Source organism: Musa acuminata, chromosome BXJ3-7 (assembly GCF_036884655.1).
Source record: "Musa acuminata AAA Group cultivar baxijiao chromosome BXJ3-7, Cavendish_Baxijiao_AAA, whole genome shotgun sequence".
In the NCBI taxonomy this organism is placed as follows: Eukaryota; Viridiplantae; Streptophyta; class Magnoliopsida; order Zingiberales; family Musaceae; genus Musa; species Musa acuminata.
In genome coordinates, this window is record NC_088355.1 from 38457256 (window position 1) to 38484279 (window position 27024).

At 36.3% G+C, this 27024-nt stretch overlaps 2 protein-coding genes across 4 annotated transcripts; both read left to right on the plus strand.

The window, feature by feature from the left end:
* Positions 1-2418: 2418 nt before the first annotated feature.
* On the plus strand, positions 2419-15672 carry LOC135643334 (phosphatidylinositol 3,4,5-trisphosphate 3-phosphatase and protein-tyrosine-phosphatase PTEN2A-like). Of its 3 annotated transcripts, none has more exons than XM_065160152.1 (13): positions 2419-2612; positions 4573-5067; positions 6576-6677; positions 6751-6807; positions 7924-7989; positions 9339-9515; positions 9616-9702; positions 9797-9861; positions 9944-10020; positions 10478-10524; positions 13621-13751; positions 14491-14560; positions 14890-15672. In XM_065160152.1, exons 2-13 carry the CDS (start codon positions 4648-4650, stop codon positions 15430-15432), a joined length of 1842 nt encoding a protein of 613 aa, XP_065016224.1. In that variant the 5' UTR covers positions 2419-2612; positions 4573-4647; the 3' UTR covers positions 15433-15672. The 3 variants fall into 3 exon arrangements, with proteins under 3 accessions (XP_065016224.1, XP_065016226.1, XP_065016227.1); XM_065160154.1 differs by having other exon boundaries at positions 2422-2726; XM_065160155.1 differs by lacking the exon at positions 7924-7989 and having other exon boundaries at positions 2422-2612.
* A 683-nt stretch (positions 15673-16355) lies between these two features.
* Positions 16356-26862, plus strand: LOC103992480 (probable apyrase 6). The gene is made up of 8 exons (XM_009412192.3): positions 16356-17115; positions 17884-17996; positions 20586-20693; positions 22017-22071; positions 23277-23438; positions 25031-25107; positions 25242-25438; positions 26472-26862. The coding sequence occupies exons 1-8, from the start codon at positions 16488-16490 to the stop codon at positions 26737-26739; spliced, it is 1608 nt and encodes a 535-aa protein (XP_009410467.2). The 5' UTR covers positions 16356-16487; the 3' UTR covers positions 26740-26862.
* The last annotated feature ends 162 nt before the right edge of the window (positions 26863-27024 follow it).

Consider the following 27024-nt stretch of genomic DNA (forward strand, 5'->3'; position numbering starts at 1 on the left):
CTTATATATAGATAATATTTTGTTTATCGATAGTGATCTTGTTTTATTACATTAAACTAAGAAATTTCTCACCATGAATTTTAAGATTATTGATATGAATAAGGTATATTATATTATTAACATTAATATATTTATGGATAGATCTCAATGATTATTATGACTGTCTCATAAAGAATATATTGACTAAATCTTAAAGAAATTTAATATATGGTTTTATTTAGTAAATGACCAAGGCATGCTTATTAATAAGTGTTGTCACCGAACTATCTTTGACATTAAAGTTTATAAACTATATACATATAGTGTGTCACCGAACTCAAAAGTTATTAGATACATATTAATAAGTCAATATTTTATTATTATTGGTGTGAACATGAAGGCTTACGAGGAATTATTTACTTTGGGTAAGCCCACACAGTTTTGCCTTTTCGAAATGAGCCCAAAAAAGAGTCTATAAGAGCAAGTGTGATGCTAGAGGCTTATAAGCTCTTAGTTCTTCTACTCCTCAACCAATATGAGACTAAATAATGTCCTATTAATGCCTCCCATTATGGAAGTCGATGGCTCATGGCTTTTCTTCTAACACTATATTGATAAGTTAATATTTTGTCATCATTGGTGTGAGCACGAAGACTCGCGAGGAATTATCCTTATTAGTGCCCCCCAATAAAAGAGTCAGAGGTTCAGGCCCTCCTTCTCGTACTATGATAAATCAACATTTTATCCTTATTGGTACGAGCACGAAGGCTCATAAGGAATTATTTGCTTTGGCTAGGCCTGCATGGTTTTGCCCTTTCGGGGTAAACCTCAAAAGACATCTCTGAGGGTAAGGGATATGCTAGAGGCTTATAAGCCCGTAGTTGTCTCATTCCTCAATCATTGTAAGACTAAATATTCTTATCAGTGCCCCCCGCCCCCCCCCACCTCCAGCTCTTCTTCTAGCGTCATTATGATAATTCAATATTTTATCATCATTAATGCAACCATGAATGCGTCTGCTTTAAGTGAGGCCGCACGATTTTTCCCTTTCGAGGTGTGTCCCAAAAGGTGTCTCTGAGAGTAAAAGTGATCCTAGAGGCACCTTTTGGGGCTTATCCCGTAAGGGCAAAATCGTGCAGGCTCACCTAAAGTGGATAATTTCTCGTGAGTCTTCATTCTCACACAATTAATGATAAAATATTAACGTATCATAATGGCGTTAGAAGAATGATCATGAGCCCTTTGGCTCCCCTATTAGAAGGGCATTGATAAGTACATTTGTCTCACATTGGTTGAAGAGTAGAGAAACCAAGAGCTTATAAGCCTATAGCATCACTCTTTCTCTCAAATATGTCTTTTGGGATTCACCCCGAAAGGACAAAGTCATGCGGGGGCTCACCCAAAATAGAGAATTCCTCGCGAGCCTTTGTGCTCGCACCAATGACGATAAAATATTAGCTTATCAAAATAGCACTAGAAGAAGGGCTATGAGGCCTTGGCTATCCTACTAAGGGGATTAATTAAGATATTGAGTTTCATATTAATTGAGGAATAAGGGAACCAATCGCTTATAAACCTCTAATATCACCCTTACTTTTAGAGGCCCCTTCATAGGCTTACCCAAAGCAAATGATTCATCACGAGCCTTCGTGCTTGCATTAATTATGATAAAATATTGACTTATCAACATGTATCTATCAACTTTTGAGTTTGGTGATAGCTCTATATGTATATAGTTTCATACTCTAGAAGGGTGGTGCAACATATAACAATATTTTCAATCTTGATCACGATGCAAATACTAACAAATTTAGTGTTAAAGATAACCATTTAGTAAGTCTTCAAGGATCCTAGATAAAACCAGATTAAGTATAACCCTTAAATCAGTAAAAGTTTAAACATACTTGGACGATCGGACAAAGATGACGAAGCATAATTAAGAGATCGTTTGCAAAGACAATAACCTCCTATTCAACATATTAACCAAAAAGACTTTCGAAACATCTAACGTCCATAACGATTAAATATTATAATTTTACTTAATTTTATATCAAAAAATTTATTAGTCATTACAAATTTACACTTCTTAAGTCATTATGGATACATATCGATTTTTAAAATTTAAAATAAAATTATAAATTTCTTATATTATAAATTATTTTTTAAAAAATAAAAATTATAAGTTCAAATTGAAATCGAAACTGACCGAACCGTAACTACATCTTGCCGGTTCGATTTCAATTTCAAGTTTTGCCAAATCAAAACCGTTGAGGTGAGGAATCTCTCTTTCTCTCGTCATCGCAATTGACTAGGAATATGTGACCGTACCGTTTTGCAGATAAAAGAAGTACAAGGGTGTTTCTGTAAAAATATATTGGTTCGATCTCGACCAACCCGTCCATGTTAGACCAGTCGGGCAATCCGACACGTGAACCGGACCGCCTCCTCTTTCCTGTCCGCTTTCTATCTCGCCATAGCCCATTGACACGGAAATCTTCCTCTCGCGCTCTGCGCTCGATTCGTCTTCAAGATCATCGTCGACCGATCGCGGGATCGATCGCCTCGCGCCGACGGATCTCGACTCTGTAGGCCCCGCCCAGCCATTGGATCCGCGTTTCTCGTCGCCATCGATTGTAATTTACCTCCTTATTTTAATCCGCAGTTCTTTATAAGATCTGGGCCAAGTTTTGCGCCCTAGACCACCCTAGATCTGTTTCCTCTTCCCACCAGCATATTCGATACCGCTGGTAACTTCTTTGCGTCAGCGTTCGAGTTTGGTTCTTTTGATCTATGTTTGCGGGGGCAATTCAATTTCTTCATCTATATCATGTTTTAATCGCCTTTTCTGAATCTTGTTGTGGACTTGGAGACTTTTGAGGAGAGTATGGAGTAAAATGATTCGATCTTGGTAGTTATTGGGTGTATCACGGGAAATAGAAAAGAATTCGATTTCGTAAGGTTTCTAAGGTTTAAATCGTGGACTTGTGTAGGATGCTTGGTTATGTTCACCATATTTTAGTCGCTTCTTCCGAATCTTACGGTGAATTTGGAGACTTTTGATGAGAGTATGAGGTAGAAAACATCCGATCATGACAATTTAACAGGGTAAATCACCGGAAATAGAAAAGAATTTGAATTCGCTAAGGTTTCTAGGGTTTAGCCTGAACGTGTTCAGGATAGTTGCTAGTGGCCACCATGTCTTAGTCGCTTTTTCTGAATCTTATTGCGGACTTGCAGAAAAGATTCTGAATCCTAGAGCAGAAAAGATTCGATCTTGACAATTTAATAGGGTAAATCCTGGGTAGCGAAAAGGAATTTGCTTTTGTTAAAGTTTCTAGGGTTTAATTGCAAACATGCTCACATAGTTTGTTTCACTCTTAGGGTATTTGAAGTTGTTCTGCAGTGTCAAAGGAGAGAGAAAGATATATAAACAAACCTAGTTGATGGTGAAGTGGATGGTAAAAATGTGTAAAAAAGAAGGAAAAAGAATTTTAGTCACTTTTTTTTTTCTTTTGAAAATGTTGATATGATAGAAGTTAACCGTACATAAAAGTTGTGAATCTTCACTTATCCAACCTCTGACCCTCCTATAATCCCACTATGAACGGGATGAGAGATATCTGACCTGAATGCAAGGGTGCCTTTACAGGTGAGGGAGTGAATTATTAAATAGGTCCATTCTGGAAAGCAAAGGTTCATCTAAGTCTTGATGAATTCTGAATAAATGTGGTTGATCAGTCAGAAATTTGGTAGAATTGATGATCATATTTTGCAAAAATCATATAGCCATGAATATGCTGTACGCAGAGCAACCAATCAAATGACACCTTTCTTAGGTTAATACATGTAATTATAGCCTCTTAAAAAAGTTCAAATATTAGATTATTAATATAATCATGGGTATCATGATTTTCCAACCTCTCAATAATGAAAAAAATAGAAAACATGCATGCCAATTTAGAATCCATATATACATTTTGTGCTTGTTCAATATATCTACATATAATAAACAATTCAAATTATTGCCTTAATTTCAATATTTTGACACTTTCAAATAAATACAAGAAATTTCTACCTGTAATTCATACTCAAAACTTTAAAGTATTTCATCTATGCTCACTGGTCATTGTGGTTAGGGATAAACTAGGTCAATTATGTTCATGACAACACTTTTTTACTTTGTAGGTCATTAAGCTAGTTTATAAACAATACCATGGAAGCAAATCTAGACTACAATCAAGAGCTAAATTTATGGAAGTGTAGAAGTTGCTGCAATGGTAAACTATATCCTAAAAATTTTGAAGTGGGCATAATAGAATAAAAGACCTCACTGTGTGGCTCCACTAGTTGGGCAGTCTTGGTGTTCTGAATTCTATGGTTTCAATGTTTGCTTTAGCAGAATTGATAAGGGTGCAAATACTAAGATTTTAACCGATATATGTATATTGCTTTATTTGGCATAGTATATTGATCCATCTGCATTTTGGCCTGCTGTCCAGCCATACAAATTCATCTTCTTTATGTAGCACTGCACGCAAAATTTTCATTTGCTTTGTTATCCTATCTTTCTTATTCAGTATTACTATCTTGCAGATACGCAGAATGTAATTTGGTGTTTTATATATTGACAAACATTTGTGTAAAAGTCAGAGATTCTTTGAGTACACAATGGAGTCGCAGCAACTTGGTGAGCAGTCATTTCCACCACCTGTTACATCCCCCGGCAATCAAAGTTCTGCTTCTCCTAGACAAGATGCTTCTGTGGAAACGCAATCCATGTTCTCCACTTCTGGTATATCCTCATGGGCCAGAAATCTTAAATTTCCACAGTCATCTGGCCAAGAGGATCTGCAGTCTGGAAATGCAGGAAAGTCAACATTTTCACGTATCACTAGTGGATTTGGGTTTCGTTTGTCACCAAAATCTTCTCAGTCTGAAGATGATGTCGCTGAGGGTTCCTCAACAACCACACAACCTGGAGTTCTGGGTTCTTTGACAAAAGGTTTCGTTGATACATCCAGAAGTGCAGTAAAGGCTGTCCAAGTAAAGGCTCGGCACATAGTTTCTCAAAATAAAAGAAGATATCAGGTAATGGTCTCACAAATATGATGTTCGCTGGATCTCTGTCACCCGTACAGACTTGTGAGATAGTCAGTTTCCTGCTTGGATTTTCTTTGTGCAGTTTTTTGCTTTATTGGTTTCCTTATGTGCCTTTTACAGACTAGTTTGGATGCAAATGCTTATGAATCTACTGTCTAATAAATAATTCAATGATTCTAATAACAATTTGTCAACATCATAAAAAGCCAAAAGGTTTTGTAAATTGTAATACACATTTAAAATATTGAAATAATAGATATGTTTCTGAAAATGCAATGGTAGTTAATACTTGTAACTAACAATCAGAAGTTTTAACATTATTTTTGTAAATTATTAGCTTGATCTTGATCTTGCCATAATCAGGGAGTGGATTCAATTTTCTTTACACAAATACTCTGGGCAGAATAAATCATGGGATTAAATTATAAATAAAATTCATATTTAACCTATTCATCACAACTAGGAATTATTTTTATAAATTGAAAGACATTGCTTCTGCTAAAAGTAAAAAAACCTAAAAATTAAACAAGAAAATATTCAAGAAATATTAAGGTAAGATGACATGATTAGCATTTAAAACTTTTGAATTTTATACTAAGTGCAATTATATCTCATAATTTTATCATGTACATTTTATAACTATCCTATTTTTTGTTAATACATATCTAACAAAAAATTTTGAAAGTTAGCCACAAAATAAGCTTAATTAATGATCTTTCATTATCCTACCTCCGGATTAGAGAGCGTTTGACAGCTGTCTGTCTCCATAAAAAATGGAAATGTTAATCAAAGGAAACATTAGAAATTCTCCAATTACATATTGTGTGCCCATTCATATAAAGCCAGTGGTTGGACATCACAACACATACAAAAGGTCAAACTCACGTTGTTGGATGGCTCATATTTCAGAATTGGGAATTGGAATTACTTAGTCTTGCATATGTTCTTCAGTGTTTTTTAATGCCAATCAAGGTTTCCATCATAATTATGCTTGGCTTGCATATGTTCTTCTGCTTCTGCATTCTGTGTGTTACCATGTTTCCTGTCCACCTTTGGGAACCACCAGAAGCTTTGCTTCTTTACTTGTACTTTTGACACAACCTTTCTAATCTTATCCATATTGGGGGTATCTTGTACATTAACTTTTCTCTTTTCTTTTTATATTTCATAACTGTTAATGTAATATAGATGATGGCAGGTCAGTGCCAAGTTTCACTGCTGTTTTTTAAATACTCAGTTACTTTATGCTTTTCTCTTATTTTCGTTTTGTATGATCTTAGTGAACCTTAAATTTTGTTATTTCATTCTGAGATTCCATTGCATCATTAATGTCATTTGCTCTTGGTTACATGATTTGTAATTTCTGAACAATGGTCAACTGTCAACCTTCTCTCATTGTTGCTTCTGCTAATATGAACCAACTTTCTTTTTAAAAAAAGGAAAACTGCTGATTCCTTGTATATGTGCATCACCCCCTTTTTCTTTATTTATTCCAGGAAGGTGGATTTGATTTGGATATGACATACATTACTGAGAATATTATTGCCATGGGTTTCCCGGCAGGTGACATGAGCTCAGGTTTTTTTGGATATGTTGAGGTACTTTAGAAATTGACTTATTACCGTTACTGAACAATTCTTGTTAAGTAAATAAAATTTATTTATTTTGCAGGGATTTTATCGCAACCATATGGAAGAAGTGATCAAGTTCTTTGAAACTCACCATAAGGTACCATGTTATTAAACTTTCCCAAGGTGAGAAATGATGTGTGTTCTAATTGTGAACATTGTACATAATATTTTGCTTATTATTATGCTACAAGTATCCACTGAGTAAAAAAGAAAATTTTGATTGAGTGATTATGATGGTACAAGGATGCAAGCCTAAGTTTGACAATAGTTAATAAACCATAGTGAACAGAATAATTTTGAAAAGGTGTGAGGTATGCATACAATTTGGAGAATTTAGTGAAAAGTTCTAGGACCAAGGTGACGAGCATTCTTCTTTGCACTTTTTTGTCCATTCTTCTTTCTTATGCTTATTATTGCTTTGGATCAATGATTGAATTTTCTGTCGGCATGGGGAGTTCATCATTGAGCCATGTTGTGCTGGTGCCAGTATTCTATGCTAAGAATGAGTCAACTTTTGGCCTATATCGACGAACACAAGGGGCATGTTGGTCATATCATGCCAGGTCATATTGAGCCAGCAACATTAAAACTCTCTGTCATGACAAAACTTGAAATCATACTTTGGTTGATCATGATATGTTACTGCTTTTAGATTATTTGAGAACTATGGCTTTCCTGAGAAAATGATATGAAAGTTTCAGTGTATAGGACATGAAAATTCTTCAGGTTACATATTAATTCTGATAACTTGTACTGTCTTATATGTAGGCATCTACAGCAGTGTCAGCTTTTTGCTGAGTTAGTTTTAGTTATTAATTTTTTTTTTTTGAGTTGTGATGGACTGTTGGTGTTTCTTCTAACACCTTAAGGACTGATTTATCTACCACTGCTGACCAAACTGCCTTTATGAGTATTCATGTTGTCTTTGAGGAGGGTAAGTAAATGTGGTTGGTAATGTTAACCGTTTATATGGAATAGTTTCCTGATTACTAGGATGCCATTCAGATGTCCATCTCAAAACAACTTTTGTGCCTTTCTCTTTATAAATTTTTTCATTGACTTTTGTCAAGCTTATGTTTCAACAAGGATTTACTGTTTGGTTTACATTTTCTTGAATGAAAGTTCACTCTAGAACTTGAATTTGTATGAATAACATGCAATCTCTTGCATTAAATTTTCTTGCGTAGTTTTTTAATTGAAAATTTTTTTGTAGGGTAAGTATAAAGTATACAATTTATGTTCAGAGAGGCTTTATGATGCATCTCTATTTGAGGGAAAGGTACATTCATGTATATCAATTAAGATTGCAATATCCTCACTCCATTGCATGTGACACTTACGCTTCTTGAATTTGCTGAATGCTCATGTAAATTCTTTGCTAGTTTATGTAGTTTCTACTACTTTTGTTTACATGCTAACTTAATGGTTTCTGTCCATTTTATAAACATGAGTATAATTTTTCAAAATAAACTTAATATTATACTAAATTGTACTTTGTTTGTGACGGTGCTTGCCCCATACACTGCTACAGTTCAAGTTTCTTCTTTGAAAAAGAGAAATAAATAGTTACTTCACTTTTGTTGTCTTTCAAAGAGCTTCTAATTATATATTCAATATCTTTTCATGATAACTTTTTTTTTTTCACTTGTTCAATCTCATCCTCGTCAAATCAAACATATCATGCTTCACCTTTACTCTGTTGATCCTGTTGCCCATTTTTTAGTCCTTCTAATTCTACCTCACAAGCCCAACCATCATAAAAGTATCATGCATCATATCCTGATATCAATCTCCATTCAGTCAAAGTGTTTTATCTGATTCATTGATTAATCAGATTTCTAGCACGACAGTCTCACACAAAATATTAATTAGTGTCTTCATTGTAAAAGTTTTATTCATCCTGCTGAACAATTAAGAGTTGCACTAGACCTGGGGCAATTGTCTGATTCACTCATGCTCTTTCCCATTGTCACTTAACAATAAAAGTTAGGAACACATATATCTGATGCAATTATAAAGGCAATCGTTATTGCCTTTTTTATATGAAGGGCAAGGAATTGCCATCTCGATCTGGTTGACTGTTGGACTAGTTTGGTTCAGTTATGAGCAGTAGACCATCCACTACCACAGATATGGTAAGAAAAGGAAAATCAAGAAGGTAATAAAGAAAAACATGATAAATATCTGGAGAGAAGACAAGCAGACCTTTTTCTCCTTGCTCGAGATCACTCATCTTCCTTCTTTTCACCTTCTTCTCTTCTCATGTTTTTTTTTTCTGTCATTGCCTCCCTGCAGGAGAGAGAGGATTATGCAGATGAGTTGTGACTTTATAGAGATCATGATTGAGATTGATCCTCTAATCAATTGCATTTTTTTGGGTTATCTTAGACCAACTGGCTTTCAACCTAATCATTCTGATTTGAAGTTAAGAATCATTAAAATTGGACTGGTCCATGTCTGGTTTTGTATTGAAAATGGTTGAAGACCAACCTTGATGCAAACTGGCTTGATATCGATTTATGACTGCTGTACTGGCCAGTTCGGTTTAAGAGTACAACCCATAATGAATAGTGCTGATGAACCAATTTCTTGGTGTCTTGCATATCTGAAGTATTTGTCACATCTCAGGTGGCTTGCTTCCCTTTTGATGATCATAACTGCCCTCCAATTCAACTTATTACTTCATTCTGTCAAAGTGCGTACTCATGGTTGAAGGAGGACATTGAAAATGTGGTTGTTGTTCATTGTAAAGCTGGTATGGCAAGGACAGGGTTGATGATTTCTAGCCTTCTTCTGTATCTAAAGGTAAGAATAAGTTGCAAAATTTGTAGGCAATATGATTTGTTACCTCTCTCATCTATTGTTTGCTATTTTCTTTGATATAAGTTAATGCTGTTTTATGCAGTTCTTTCCTACTGCTGAAGAGTCCATGGAATATTACAACCAGAAAAGATGTATAGATGGAAAAGGACTTGTTCTCCCAAGTCAGATTGTTAGTCTATTCGTTGCTATAACATACCTGTAAAAATACAAGAAAAATCATTTTTTAAGATCCTGACATTTGTTTGCACTTCTGTTAAATTCAGAGGTACGTCAAATATTTCGAACGTATCTTGACATACTTCACTGGTGAAAATCAGCCGAGCCGCAGGTAACACCTTTTTCTTGTTATCATTTCTATGAGCATGTCAATTTTTGTAGTTCCACTAATGTCACAGTTTCCCTCTTTCCAGGTGCATGCTTAAAGGGTTTCGTCTTCATAGGTGTCCTTATTGGATCCGGCCTTCAATTACTGTTTCTAATCATAATGGTATTGGCTGTTTCAGTATCTCATCTTACTGCATGAATTGCATCCATTTTGGGTACCTTTAAATATTGGGTCAAAATGGGTTCTAGGTAGGATCTTTATATGCAACCTTACCCATGGAAGTAAAGACATTTTTCCTGTGATACTTTCAATTTGATTACTATAAATCATTATTCAATAGAGCTTTGAAAATTATATTCTCTCACACCTTATCTAAAGCTTTCTTATATTTTAAGAAAGTATCAATTTTGTATCTATCATCATTAATATTAGCATATTTGACATGCATGTGTACCAATATTTGCTCCTGCACTTGCTGATTGAAATATTGTATGTATAAGGGAATCAGCTTACTTGTGTAACTTAATGGTTGGTGCATATTTTAATTACTCTATGTCTCTACATTTCCTTCTTTTTGGAATTGGTACTAAATGTAGCACTTGCATCTCTTGCAAAACAGGAGTCCTCTTCTCAACAAAGAAGCATTCAAGAACCAAAGATCTAATGGTATATTTTTATTTATGTATATGTTTACTGAATCTAAAGTTGTTTTAAACTGTGTATTTTACTTTCAACATCTTTGTGTTGGTTTGGGCCTGTGCCTGTTATGGTAATATCCAATTTGGGCTCAGCAATATGAAAAATGCTGGCCTTTTGTGGGTGTGTTCATAGATGTTGCTCTATTTTTGCTAAGTTTTCATGTTTATTTATAGTTTTTATTTCTTAAGATATTCTGCTGTTTGTACATAGCATAAGTGACAGATTGCATGCAAAGGAGTAGCAAAAGTTGATCAGAAGTAGGAATTTGGTAATATATTATCTGATCATGAACTAAATATTCAGGGGAATGCACTTAATTGGATTTTTGAATACAACACAGATAATTATGTTTGAGGGGAAAGGTCATGAAGATTTTGATTGATCCATACTCCACAAAAATGTTGTTAAGCCTTGTTCAATTTGATAGTAGAGCTCATTTGGTAAAAATATCATTTCTGATTAATGCATAGTCTTGCCAAGGTTTAAATACCGATTGTACCTATTTTTCTGTCCAATTGGTATTTTATCAAATCCGATCAAGGACCAGTACAAAACTACATAGTTCTGCACCAGTCAATGTTTGGTTTTTTCTTTTTCTGTTCTATTCCAGTGCTATCAGGTGGTATACCACCAAGTATATTGGTATTGTGTTTGACAAGGTAAAATGGTATTTGACCAAGATATTAAACACTGATTCTTTGTACTTTTAGAATGTAGATATAAGATAATCCTCAATACCTGAGCATTGTTTCTGCCCTCAAATAAGCTGCCAAGTGATCCCACAGCATTCCTAACTTACATAATGGTGCATTGCACAAGTACTATATCAATCATGACAAAAAACATAGTAGTGTGGAGAAACTTCAAAATTTTCAGTTTAACTCAAATATCTTAATCCCTAAGAAATGGCCTTTTATACAATATTCACTTTGTGATTAAATTTTGGAATTTAAGTTAGATATAAACTCATTTCATTGGCACGTAAGTTTCAAGCTAACTTTTTGATAAGATTTTAGCTCATTCTCTCAAATGTTCCCTCTTCGTATCATCATTTTTAGACTTACATCATGCACATGCATGTGTATGTGCATGTCTATTTTCAAATTCATGGGTACTTATCTACATATATGTGGTTTGGTTGTAGTATCTAATATATAATCGGTTATCTAAACTTGTTACGTAGCTAACTAGTGTCAGTATATTTGTTTACACTTTTATATTTGATTAAATTATGAGTATATAAAGTAAATCTTCATGTTTTCATCTTCATTTTTTTAGAAATTTTCTGAAAGCAAAATTGTTAAACTTCGTTAAATTTGTATCCTTTAATGTTAGTAAAAGATTTTGTTATCCTTTAATTTATGTGAAAAATCATGTAATGTGGATTTTCAATTTATGAATATAAATGCTAATTTGCACATGTACACAAACGAGCATTCTGTACATGGAAATATAAGCATGTTTTAGGAATGCTATAACTTTAACTTCTAATTTTTACAGTATAAAAGCACTTGGAAAGAACCTTTTTGCTTATCCTGGTTAAGCAACTACAAGAAAATTTTTAAAAGCTTTTTCTCTGATAAATTTTACTTTTTGTAAATTCATTGGTTGTTTAATCTAATTCCAAGCCTATTGCTTGTAGTTGGATTTACTCACCACTAAAATATTGTCTCTTTTGTTCTCTACTAGAGAACATGTGATAAAATTATGGTAATATTGTCTTGATTCTTATTCAAGATACAAATATTTTTAAGTAATATACTTTCTTGGTCTTGATCCTCTTGAATGTCTTTTATGATTAAGGATGATCTCAGCACCATTCAACCAGTTTGACTGATTCCTATCCAAGAGCCCATTGAAGATTTGAAGCCCTGTTTGCCCAAGCAAAGCTAAGTCCTAGCAGCCTCTCACTTCAATCCAGGTCCTAATAGGACTCGGATTAGGGCAGCCCTCACCCAAATAGGGACAACCACCAAGCAAGGGGCGTGCGATAGCCCTACAAAGAAAGTATTAGTTGTGCCCCTCCTACCAGGAAAGTCCTTAAACTCTAAGGACTTGGGGCACCCCTCACTCTATAAAACAAAGGGTGTGCCCCATCTAAAGAAAAAACCAAATAATTCCACCGCAAGAGCCCAACCGACCCTAGCTATTCTACCTTAGAATAGAGAAGAGAAGAGAGGAGAAGAGAGAAGGGAAGAATTCTATACGGTACACCCATCCTTTCCACCGCAGCCTTTTTCCTCGAGTTCCATTAGCCAAAGCTCTGCATCAAAGCTTCGTCCAGTTACTGCGAGAAGTCCCTAAAGTGGTTGCTGTCCAAACCTTAGGAGGAGGTTCCAGCAGCAAAAGAGGAGAAGATTGAAACCGGCAGCGATAGGAAAACTGCTAAGAGCACCTAAGTGCTGTCCAAAGACAACCTGCGTTCTTATGCATCTATAAGCTTCCTATCATGTTTTTATTTCATTGTTTTAAGTCTTGCAGTTAGCAATTTAGCTTTACAAGTAACAGAGATTGTTTTCTTTTGGTTTTACGGTTGGTCTTTATATGATAGTTCTCTCCTCCACCAAAATTTCCATCCGAAAGGTGGTATTGAGTTGACGGATCATCGAACCGGAATCCTATGTGGATCATTTTGTGCAGAAAATGAAACTCCAACAGCTGAATTATACCTTAGGCAGAATGAATTGATCGTCTTCTTCTCTATTCCTTATTGTTCTTTTCTCAGGGCCTTTATAAGCCTTTTTCAGCCCTTAATGAATTTGACAGTTTTATTTTGCTGAATCATCTCTTGCATGAATTTGGCAAAGTTGCATGCTTCTTATGTCTCAGAAATTGCTAATGACTACATCCTAATGACTGATATAATTTATCAAGATTAATAAATCATTATCAATGTGAGATGTCAACAATTTAGTATTTTATATTGGTGCAGTAGATCTTTTATACCTTGGCTTATCAGCCGTAGAAGTTTCCAACTTCTACTTACTAGTGTGCTACTTGTTTATCCTCAATTTGCAGTTATTCTCATGGTATCTATGCCTCACTGATCATCATGTTTTTTAGCCCGAAGATTTCTGGTTTAGTGCACCAAAGAAGGGGATCATGGTCTTTGCTTTACCAGGCGAGCCTGGTTTGACTGAGGTGGCTGGCGATTTTAAGATTCACTTCCATGATCGACAAGGAGATTTTTACTGGTGAGGACAATTCCCCAAATTTGTCATCTTCCTGGTTCTCATGTCGCCTTAGATTAGGTAATATGCATCATCCTAGTGGTTAGATGCATGGTTTTTTTGTGAGTTTTAATTTTACCATTCCTGTATCTTTTTAAGGTAGTATTTTAATTCAGGACTTCTTTTCTGTTTTTCAGTTGTGACCATTTCCATGTGTGATTAGTGGCAGGCTGTATATTGTTTAGGAGTAAAATATAGTTTGTAGTGAAAGTGTATTGCATCTTCCTTTTACCCTCATAGAGATGATGATTATTGATAGTAAGCACTTGGCAGTATGTCCTGTTAAAATGCAAACTGTGCAAATGTTGAGAGTGAACAATTTAGTCTAGGTTGTGCCAATGTTCATCTTCACTACTTGCACATAAACTATGCATTTGTGGTGTGAATACAACATATCTTATTATTAAAGCCTCTTAACATTTCAAATGACTGTAGCATTTTTAAAAAGTACATTAGCATGTCAAATTTTCTCCTGGTTCTCTGTAATGTATAGTGGCTGTTGGAACCAACACTAGAGCAGTATGAGAAAAAAATTATGGCATTCTTAAAATGGCAAGCTTGTTAATTGTATAATTAGCTTATGTATTACTTCTCAATTAACAATGAATATGCCAGTTAATTGTTTCATCATTCATGAGCCTATGTCTTGCTATTGAATTTACATATTCATAACTTACAACTATTTACTTGTCTGATTGTCTAGCTGGTTAAATACAACATTTACGGAGAACAGGAAGATCTTGAATACTTCTGACCTTGATGGCTTTGACAAGGTAAGATTCTGGTACTAGGCAATGAAAATGATAAGTTCGATCATTAATTAGGATGCTTTGAGACACTTTCTTGCACGACTTCATCATAAGATAAGAAACTACTTATTCTTGACTTGCAACCTAAAGGTAAAATTGGCTTTTGACCATCCTTCTCCTTTAAGTGTGAAACAAGAAAATCTTTTGCTATAATCTCTGCGGTCGGCTTGTTCTCAAAACTTTATTAAATTAAATACTTGCCCATTCATTTTCCTTATGATTATGTGATATTCATAATGTTTTATTATTTCTGTTTACATTCTTTTATCTCACCGTTCAAACCTTTACTGCAGAGAAAGTTGCCCTCTCCAGGATTCCAGATTGAAATCGTGCTTGTGGATTATGATGCTTCTAATTCTCCACGACAGATTGGGTCAAATGCCAACAAGGAATCTGCTCCAGACACCACGTCAGCCACTGCAACAAAAGAAATTTGCACTCCACCTTCAAAAGTTGACAGCGACTCTAGAAGCCAAGACAAGGATGACGTCTTCTCGGACAGTGAAGCAGAAGAAACTGGTTCCTCCAAGAGGAGGCGTGACAAGGTGGCTGGTGATACTGATGGATCTACGGTTACTGCTAAAGGAGCTGAAATGAAGTCTTCAAAAGAGGAAGTCACAGCCATAGCACAAGCCATCGGACAAGTTACACTGAAAAATGAAGCAGGAGCTAAGAATGTGCCTGATTCATCTGATGTGAAAATTGAAGGGAGCAGCAAGAGTTCTCCGGTGGAGACTCCTGAACTGGGGTCTACCACTATGAGTGAATTCAAGGCAATCGCGGCAGATGCTTCAGTCTTCTCCTTTGGTGACGATGAAGACTACGAGAGTGAATGAACCCAACCAACCATTCAGCATTCATCAGGATGTACAGATAAATGTGGTCAAGGACATTGGATGAACTTGTAGAGCCAGAATGATGTACGTTCAAACACATCTGGGCTTGGCGGAAACCCTGCTAAAATTTGGTTTGTTCCTTCCCCCGACAGTTAATTTAGATATGTATTCATATTGTATTCCTACATGGATGTTGAATACTTGTTACTATTGGACCGAAAACATTGCCTGCTTCCTGCATTCATGGGGTTGATGATAGTTGTGCTGTGTCTGATGATTCTCATCTAGGAGTTGTGTTGGCTGGTTTTGTGGAACTCGGTTGCTGTCCATATTTAGCATGCCTATTGCCTCTCCATCAAGAGGACAAATTTATTGTACATACAGCCTTTCAATCTTTTAGGATGATTAATTGCATGTATCCTTCAGAAAATTGCACCATTTGGGAGATCGAGTCATGAGAAAATTATTTTGAAATATTAAGTCTAGCTTCCACCTTTCATTAACTCCGAATTGAGTATTTGAGGATTTGAGTGTCTCATGTTTGGAATTCCTCCTTTTCCATTTGCATCTAGCTAAATTGCTGTTATTGATGTTTTTGTCATAGCCACTTCCCACTTTATCTCCTCTTTAGTAGGTTTAAATGTGTGTGTATATGAGTAGGCTCGAACCAGAACCGAACCGGGTTGGAACTCGAACCAAATCTTGATGTCATTAATTAATTAATATGCTAAATAAACAATACCATATATGCATGGAGATTGTGACTAATTTAGTAGTTTGAGAGCTGTGTAAGGGTCTATATAAAAAATACACACAATTCTATTAATTCCACGGTGTAGACCATGGTGTACATAAACAAGTCACCGACTTGAACTCGCAAGCTTAGGATCGAGTCCGCCTCCATTAGTATATATTTAGACCCCATCTTAACTAACAACTGTGGTCTTGCTTCACCGGCTCCATCGATCGGCGAGGAGGAGGAGGAAGAGGAAGAGAGGGAACCCTAGCAGATGGAACCCGGAATAATCCCTCCCACACTCTGATCCCCGTCCTCCATGGATCTCTCCTCCCTCCAATCCCGGGCTTCCTCGTCCTCCTCCGCCGGTGCCTACTTCCCCCCGCACCGGACCCAGCTCCACCCCCGCTTGTACTACGCGCCCCCTCCCCCCGCCCCCCGCACCCCACTCTGCGGCGGAGGTGACCGTCGCTGGATCCTCTCTGCCGGCCTCCTGATCCTTCCGTTCCTCTTCTACCTCTTTGCTGCCGCCGGCCGCGCTCACCTCTCCTCCCACTTCGATGCCCCTCGACCCAAGGGCTTCGGCCTCGTAATCGACGCCGGCTCATCCGGATCCCGGATCCACGTCTTCGAGTTCCTCAATGAGGGGAGGATCCCTTTTGTTGGCTTCGATGGCAAGGGGTCGGTGTCGATGCGGGTGAAGCCCGGGTTGGTTGCGTTCGCTGCGGCGCCGGAGGAGGCTGGTGGGTCGATTCTGAAGCTTCTGGAGTTTGCCAAGGGGAGGGTACCGACGGCGGAGTGGAGGACGACGAAGGTGCAGCTGATCGAGAACGGAGGGTTGGGGAGCTGTCCGTTGCGCGTGAGGACGGCGATCTTGGAATCTTGCAGGCAGGTGCTGAGGTCGTCTGGGTTCATGTTTAGGGATGATTGGGTTTCCACCATCACTGGTTCGTCTGTTCGCTTTTGCTTCTCCTTTCATGTTCACTCAGTTGACTTTATCCATGGAACGGCATCAAATTGTTTTATAGATTCCAATTGTATTAGCAATTTGTTATCCGTTATAACTATGGCGTGACAGTCACACAAGAATACACTCTTTTCTTCAACTTTTCACATTGTTCCAACTAGAACAAGGAGGAGGGCAGCCTACACAGATGAACTATGCTCTTTATTCTTATATAGCGACTGTTAAACTATAGATGTCATTTCTTTCTGTATACATCTAGTCTTAGAATATTGTGAATCAGCAGGACAATTGTTACTATTGATCATAGAATTTTGTATGTGCTTTAGCATTTTGGTAGTTATATAACCCTTATGGCGCACAATCGGTAATCTTTGCCATTGTAGCACATCCATGGATCACCGATCAGCGTATCTGGGGCATGATGATTTGACATTATTTTTAACTTCCCGATACTGTTTTCAACTTTTTTTAGAATTCATGAGTAACTCAGAATGTTTCATTCTAATTGTTGGTTTGCACATGTTGTATAACTTTTTTTTGGGGGGGCTTTGCTGTACTATACACGTCAGGCTTTGATTCAACTTATAGAATTCGTAAGTAACTCATTAGGTTTAACTCAGTAGGATGTGCTCCTATCCACAGTCTGCTACTTGTCTCTTGTAGATTTGATTCAACTTGAAGCATTTTACAAGCAATGCTGGTTCACAGATCTTTAATTAAAAGATAAAACTTTGAATTTGCACTGCAGGCCAACAAAAAGGTATCTATGCTTGGATAGCTGCCAACTATGTCCTTGGGACATTAGGAGGGAATCATCAGGAAACTATGGGGATAATTGAACTTGGTGGGGCTTCTGCTCAGGTTATCATGTTTATACAATTTAATCCTGTGAAGTATTTTCCTTCTTATACTTGTCATTTTGTTGATTTAAAAAATGATATATTTTTCATATGTTTTGCTATGCATTCTTTCTCAGTTGGCCAAAATCTTATGTTAATGATGCAAGTATTTATATGTTCTCATCACATGACCATCCAACGGTTGCACACAAATATGCATGGAGATGTAATTTTTTAGTATCAGAATAAAGGGATAGAGGAGGGATGTGGAGATTATTTCCTACTTTCGGATGGGAGACACAATAAAGCGTCTCAAAGTAATTGTTTATTTTATCCTTCGTAACTAAGGAATCTTCTCGTATATAATAAATCACACCCATCAACAGGCCTAGCTACACATTGAACCTCTCCAATCACCTAAAAATGATGAAATCTTACTTATGGACATGAGGTATGTGGCTTCTTTAATTTTCTTGGGATGAGATGATCTCTCCTATAGACATCAGGAATCACTCCATCTCACAATATATTGTTCCACCTATTGATGGAATGTTGTCCTACCTACCATATAGGAAATATGTCTCTCTTGTGGATATGGGGAACTGTCTAATGAACCATTGATATTCTTGGCAACACACTAATTCCTTATGGAAATCACCTTACTAGCTTTAGTCTACCTTTTCTTCAGGATTACAGAACATCCATCCAAATATGTTAAAAAGGTTTTTTTTTCCTCCACAAATATTATAAAATAAATGGTCCCATAATGTGATATATTGTCAATTTCATATACACCATGCCACAGGGAACTATCATATTGAAATCATGCTTTAATAAAATTCTACGGTAGCCAAAAAATCTGAATCTACATTTCCAGCAAATAAACATAATAGTATATTATTACGTCATGTAATAAATTGATGCCAAAAGAATTTTCAATTGAAGGATCTGTAATATGCTAGATATTTCAACAAATTGGATAAAAATTGAAAGTTATTGTCAAATTATAGTTCAGTACCTTATTGTTACAATCAAGTGCACAAAACTTTACAGACTTATACGTGGGGTTTTATAGAACAGTCCCTGGTTTTCAAAATCAATCCCTAGATTTTATGAACGGATCCCTGATAAAAATTGCATATACATCATGAACTTTACAGCTAACCTGATTTAGAAATGAACCTAAATCAAATATGTTTGGGCTTGGCCCACTTAACTTAGACCCGTGCAAATTGCCCAATCAGTTAGACGTAACCCAAATACATGTTCCATATCACTTATGGCTTGAGCCCAAGTGTATATCTTGGTTCATGGCCAGTGACTCGGCCAATCATCCAGCTGCCCACTGACCGTGACACACCTACTATGACTAACCAATGGTGCAGCAGCCATGGCCCCCATTGCAACCTGTCACAATCCCCATTCCACCACCGGCTGCCACTGTAATAACCAATCGGCTGGTGACCTGCTGTTACAAATTGGCGATAACCTAGGGGTGAGCTGACAGCTAAAGTAAGCTTTTAATGATCAACAATTTGATCATCCCATGTCAACCTGTCACAGCAGCCAGCCTCATCTGGCAGTCAGCTGATGCTGCTCTAATGATTGCTCATTGACAGTGATCCACCTATAGCCACCAGCTAGTGGTGTGTCTGGTTGCAGCCTTTGTTGTACCCGGTTGTTCCTGGCTATGGGTGGCTGCCAGTCTATGGCAACCATTGACTGTTGGCTTCTGCTGTCAACCACCACTAGCTGTTGCTGCTATAACCTCACTAGCATTGTCTGGTGATCCCTAATTCTTTGACTTTCCATCCTTATCTACATTATCCAACTATCTACCTCTAAATTCAAGGCTGATCAACCCATCTCTTCTCTACCCTCACCTATTTAAGTTTTATTGCATGATATATTATATGTCAACAACCATGGCTACCAACAGTGAGGATGAATATCAAGCTCTATCTTGAGGCAGATAGAGAACATGAATATACAGGAAGAGGAGAAGGAGGTTTCTTGGCTGGGACAACTTGTACCTTGAATGTTTTCCTCTTTGGTGATGGTTACATCCGACGATGATTTTCTCCAGCAACCAGTATGTATATGTCATTTCGCGTTGCGTTCTTGCTCATCCTTTGACATCTCCAAGTTTGACGGTTATGGGGAGAAAAAGAAATTTTGGATGGGAGAAATTGAAGGGATGAGGAATATAATAAGACAGAATTCAAATGTGGTACTTTTTCTTTAGGCACAATTATGCACATTTGAGGAATTGAATCCTGACAACCCATGAGGGGGATGGATATCGCATTTATTGGGCCAGCCAATGTTTGACTAGTCGGTTACTTGGTCAGCCATGGGGTTAATTATGGTTTGGTATATTAATGACTAAGATTCATAATATTATCTTCGGTAGATTTGGCATGTGAGTTATCAATTTATGGATCCTCATAATATTTCAATCTTTGGCGGTTTGGCCCACTTCTTGTTTATGTCAAAATAGATGATGCATTTGCGAATATTACTGGCTGTAACTTCTTTTAGGTTCTGACATATACAATAAAATGCTCTCTTAAAACTCATGTTTTCTTACTAAAGTCATTCTCACGTGCAGATTACATTTGTTCCAGAAGAGCCACCTCCCTTGGAATACTCTCGGATGCTTAAACTGCCTGGTGTTACTTATAACCTTTACAGCAAAAGTATTCACCAAGCTGGTCAGGTAACACATGATGGTAACTCATGGATTTATTTTCCAAGTCAAATTGTGATTTGACTGTCTGGTTTATGTTTCATTGTGATTTATTTATCCACAGTGATTAATGTTCATTTTTGTTGTTAAGTTAAAAAAATCCCTTACAAATATCAAGTTTGAGGATTTAGATAATTTATTCTAGGAATTTTATAAACTCGATGTGTGGAACTTTGTTATGCAAATTGAAATATAGTTTTCTAGTTGAATGAGCTGATGTTTTTAATACCTACGTTTTACTCAAGTCAAAATCTTAATGACCATGTATTTCTTGGTTTGGTAGTATGCTGATACATTAAAAATTAGTATGATGCTTTCTTGTGGGACTTCAGAAATATGATACAATGTTTCTGAAGCGAAGAAATGAGGAAGCTCATATGTGAGGATGCTGAGTCTGGGGTGACACTTTGAAAGGTTTACAAGGACAGGCCTCAAAATGAGTACTTGTGTGGAACTTCAGAAATATGATACAATAAAGAACTAAGACGATATCTTGATTTTAGTCAAAGAGTGAAAAGTTGAACTATTCAAGAAGAATTTAAGTTTCATCTTTTTCTGGATACTTGAACGTCCGATTTGTCTGTGTTTTTGTTAATTTGTGCCGTTGAAATGAGTATTGCTTTCTGCAAAGTGTGTCATTTTTTGTTTGAATACTGCTCCATTAGCGAACTAATCTAAATGCAACCATTAAGTACATTGTTTCATCAGCCAACTAAGCTTTTAGGTTTTTAGGCAGATTTTTCTTATACTCAAACTTAGCTTCTATTGATCATTCAATTGTTAGGTTGATAGCTATTATAATATTTTGTCAAATCTTCCATGGAAATCTCTTTTTTTAAGTATGCTCTGTGGTGGCCTTATATTTTTGGGAAAAGGATGATGATAATGATTAATCTAATGGATTTTATTGATTATCAGATCAATCCTAGCAATCAAATTTAGTATTTAACATCTTTTATTTGTTGTATTATTATGATCATACCATTAACTTTATATTTGTATGCTGCAAGTGTTTTTTTTGTAGTACCTTTATATTCTTTTAAGGCAAATCTCTTGTATTTCTGAAAGTAAGTACCTTTTTCTTGTCTTTTTTTAATCAGTACCTTTTTTTGGTTAAAAATTCAAGCTGGAAATGCCATTTATATGTTAACTTGTTCATAGTAATATCATGATGAGTAATTCAGCAAATATGGCAGGGCCCTTGTCTGATTAAATAGTGAAGTTTTCTTGTGCTTTCTTTTATTTATGTCATAATGTTGGAACTGAAGGCCTGTTATTGTTGACTATGCGCAGGATTTAGCATGGGAATCATTGACAGAATTACGTAACTCCAGCATTGTGGCAACAGGTGAGCTTCCTAAGATAATATCATCATCGACCTAGCCTTAGCTGTGAAAACTGGGGACTTGAGAGCAAGGTTCACATGTGTGGACAAAGGAATGGAGGGTGTTTGCTACTTATATGGAACTATTTAAGTCATGAATTTTTTTCTTAATAGTATATGCAAAATGTCTACCTGAATTTAAAAGCACCATAGAACATAGGTAACATTTGATTCAATAGTTAATCTGATGATATTGAGGACACTTGCAAAACAATAGACAAAGGTCTTTCTGTCATTATACAAGTTGGACACAAAAAAGTCGATAGATCTTAAATTATTATATTCATCTACCAGAAATCAAATGGTCCTATTACAGAAGCTAATAATGAGCCATTGAGTAAAGCTGTCTATGATCCCTGCTTCTTCAACAAGTAAAGTACAATTATGTTTCAACCATTGTTGTTATGATTGTCAATAAAATTATGTAGTTGAAGCTCCAAATGGCAGAGGCAGAATGCCATGGTGAAGATCCTAAGTACAATCTGTCTTTTGGGGTTTGTAAGTGGATTTTAGCTTGGAACAGTTTTCAGTACTTAAATCCTCATCCTTGGCCACTGATTCTTATAAAAATTCTTCTCTGATGTTAGTTTTCTTTTGCCAAATTATCTAAATTATTTCTCTTAGCTCAACTCTTATATTCTAGATAATTAAATTTTGAGTATTAAATTTTATGTACTTCATTTATCAGTCAATATTCAGTTGTAGACATTTCCTATCACCACCCTCCTTTCTTGAACCATCAAATTCTCTCGAACATTATTGTTATCCTTATTTGGCTTTACACAAAATTCTCATGTATTTCAGCTTTTTCTTTATTTTTGGGGCTCTTTACAACTAATTTCTTGTGTTAGAAAATAGCTAGTGTGCATTCTCAAGTTGCACTGACATTCTATTACCAAAGGCCATCAGAAAAGCACCCAAAGTCTCGTTCTTAAGGGCATTTTTGGTTGGACACCAGAAATATGTGAGGAACCAAAAATCACTAGCAAGAGCATCTGCAATGCTGATCTAGCTGTTATTGCTCAGTTTTTCATAAACATTTGAAAATTTTGAACAAAAACTACACACCTATGATTTATCTGCAACTCAAGCTATGCATGTCAGTCTGTTTTCTTTGTAGAGGGCACAAAGAATTATATGATTATATTGAAGCCTTCTTTATTCTGCAGCTTCAGGCAATATTGAGGGACCTATCGGGTCTTCATGCATTCCTAAAGGGTACAATCGAAGTTCTATTGCAACATCAAATGCACTTCAAAAGAACATCTCACATGATGTAGAGGGTAATTTTGCTACATGTAGATCGAAGGCCTATACGTTCCTGCAACAAGGTAGATTAATGATGTGCAATTGTGTATTTTATATATTATTCGGTTATTTTTTCTGAAGTTTTCTTCTCTTTTTTTGGCGATTTCTCTTGTCATGCTTATTATTACATCTTTCCACTGCTGGTCCCTGGTCATGTAAAAGGGAGGTTTGCATTAGACAACTAATAGCCAACACAAATTTTTTTTGGATCATATGAACACAGAAAGTTAGGGGTACTAGAAATAGTTAAAACAAATAATATTTAGATTTGTGAACAATTAGGGGTACTATTTGATTGAGGATCACATAGTGGAAACAGATTTACAGCTGCACTGCTTAACAAGGTGAGTCTATGAGAAACAATGCTGTGTAGGAGTAGCAGAGGAGCCGAAAATTACTTTATTAGAAACAGTAGAAAGATATTTGATAGCTTTTAGTTTGACCAATGATATTGTCCTCAGTAGAGCTTGAGGGCAAGAAATCATTTATGTAATTGTACCCTTATGGTTGGGACCTTTTGTTTTATTTTTGTTTTAGTTCTTCTGTTGTGATTTTAAGGCTACATTGTGCTTCTGTACTCAATAGAGGTGTGATCTATAAACATTATATTCCTATTTTCACATGTAATAGTGGCCTAATCTATTGTTACACAACTTGGGATCCGGACATTAAATCAATTTGTCTATAGCATTACAGAAATTATCAATTATGATTTGGATCTTTTTTCTCAGATCACCCTAGTACAATTGAGTCAAGATAGTGCTGCTATGTCATTAGAGGAAATACATTGCAACAGAATAGTTTGTTGTGCTGATTAAGAACCTTAAAATTACTGTGTCCATCATCTAGTAGTTTATACCATTATCTTCCTTATTTGGAAAAGTGGGTCAATAAAATGCCTTAGGTACTGTCCTTAGGTGCTTAACCTGAGCCCCAACAGGGCTGTCCTTAGGTTCTTAAACTGAGCCCCAGCATCCCTCAAAGGTTCTTGGTTTTGAAGCAGGGATGTTTGTGGAAGTAAAATCAGGTGTTTTAGTGGTTCAGTTGCTTGACATATTGGTTTCATTGGATTTTCTTTACATAATTTTAAGTCACTATATGTTCCATTCCATTTTTGCCTGAATCCAATTTGTTGATGCTCTAGTAAGAGAAGGATAGAGAAAATGGAAATTTAAGGAAATTAGAGTACACTGGCTGCAGGATGGAATGGCCAAGGATAAATCTCCATCATCTAATGCAGATGGAATAGGAGAAATAGGAGCAATAGCATCTAGAACCGCCAGCAAATTCTATGGCTGGATACTGTTGACCCCTAGGGCTCCACTAACCCCCCCCCACCTTGTGCCTAAATGCTGGCAAGCTCCAAGTTACCTTTCTCCTTCTGTTTTGTAAAACCTTGGCAAAAACTGCAAGAATTTTGCATTGTTGATGTGGAGTATTGAATGGCTACTATACAGCTAGATCCAAAGTCGTGGAATATAATCCTGAAGTGGTTCTTATCTGTGTTTATCAAAAATTGAACAATTGGATGCTTCATTTCTCACAAATCTTATGACCATGAAATTTTTATCAGCTTTTTGAATCTTTGACTGAAAGATCTTTTTCACCATTCTAGGTGAAATTTTACAAAGATTTAAGGCTGATATGCAAGGACAACAACTTGCTTTTGAGAAATTTTTCTACATTTCAGAGGTATGTAGCTGATGCTTTTCAAATTACTTAATGCTTTCTAATCGAATTTAAACCTTTTAGTTTTTATTTTTATAATTATGTAATCAAACTTGCATATTAATATGTAGTGTTTTCTAATTATTTGCCTTCTTTAGTTGTTTGGGATGACACCAAAGGCATCTTTATCAGATGTAGAAGCTGCTGGACGTCACTATTGTGAGGATCATTGGGTTAGTCTAAAAGAGGAACACTTTGGCATTGATGAGATGGACCTGAAAAAATATTGCTTTTCATCTGCTTTTATGGTGTCGCTACTACATGATGGTCTTGGAATTCCTATGGAGGAAAAGCGGTAACCTTCTTAGTCTCATTTTGGTTCAAATGATGTTGTCTTATCACGTAAAAGAAGCTTCAAAACAATCTAATCATGATCACAGTGATACTGACAAGTACATGCTGAGATGGAATATGCATTCATGTGATTGTTAGTTCCAGCAACATTCTTGGTTTTAGAAGCCATTCGACGTTCATTGATGAGTAAATATTACACCACTTCCAAGCTATCATATTTAGTGTTTGTAACTGGAAGTTATAGGAGCATGCATTTTTGCCTATACTATGGAGTCTTTAGGAGAAATACCGTTTAATATATCCTCTATTATAATCGTGCGTGTGTGATCATACATTAACATAAAATTTGCTCGAAGTGTAGCTCCTTCCGTGAGTAAATGCATTGGTAGATTTATGGATATCTTAAGACAAACATCTCTAGTACTTGCCCCATACAATAGTTATTTGCTTTTGTATATGGTCTTTCATGTAATTCTCTTTGTGGCTATGCTGTGAAGGTAGTTGCATGTTGGTTCACTTGACATGGAAAACAAAGAGAAATGATTTTCGAAATAGTGATCTCAAACTTTGAAGTTACACGGATGCCATAAACATGTGCTTCTTTCTAAAGTTAATTGTTTTAACTGGCCTTTCTATATATTTATGTTCCTCAAATCTTTATCAGAAATGGTGGTCATGTTACTTTTAGTTACCTACATTAGATGGTTTATTCACAACATAGATATCACTCCAGTGTGAAGGCAATGTGATGGATTTGACAAAATTAGCTTAGTGCCGCTGTATCAAATAGATTTCATGTTTTTGGGAATGCTTTTCATAACACGTTGGTGTTTGATAAAATGTCACACTGGAGTTGGTCAACATCAAATCGATTGCTGGCTACAAGTTTGTTGAGTCGTCCATGAAGTCTTTTTAAGATATGGTGTTGCTCTATAACTATCCCAATCTTGATTAAAACAGTTCATTTAACAGCATACTGTTTGTGGTCACCCAAGAAAACTTCCCTCTACTCAATTCCAAATTACTGGATGCAGGATAGGGTTTGCTGTTCCCACCGGAAGCAGTCCTCTCGATTGGACACTGGGTGCATTCATTCTGCAAACGGTGGTAGAAACCGAGTCTGGTGCAGAAACCATCACAAACATTGCTGGGAGTGATACATTAACATTCATTTCATTGTTTGCAATTCTTCTATTAGTAACTCTTTCTGTGCTTTATGTATGGAATTGGCGAAGACCAAGGTTGAAGACAATTTATGACCTGGAAAAGGGACATTACATAGTTACTCGGATGCCTGTATGATTTTTTGCTCTCCATTTCTTGGGAGTACCTGTACACGTAGTATTCACTTTGTAGCAAATTACAATTATTCTTTCACAGACAAATGACAGAAGAAATGAAGCGTAGCCGAGATTTGGAACCTTATTTTTCTGGCTGGTGTCCAGCTTCACTTAGTTGTGGGATCCCATGTCCTGCTTGTTCGTCTTGGGCAGCTCAAACCTTTTGCTCAAAGGAACAGGTGACACCTTCAGCAAAAGCAGGTACTGCCTACGTGATCTTTATGGGCTATATCAGCTTGTATTATGT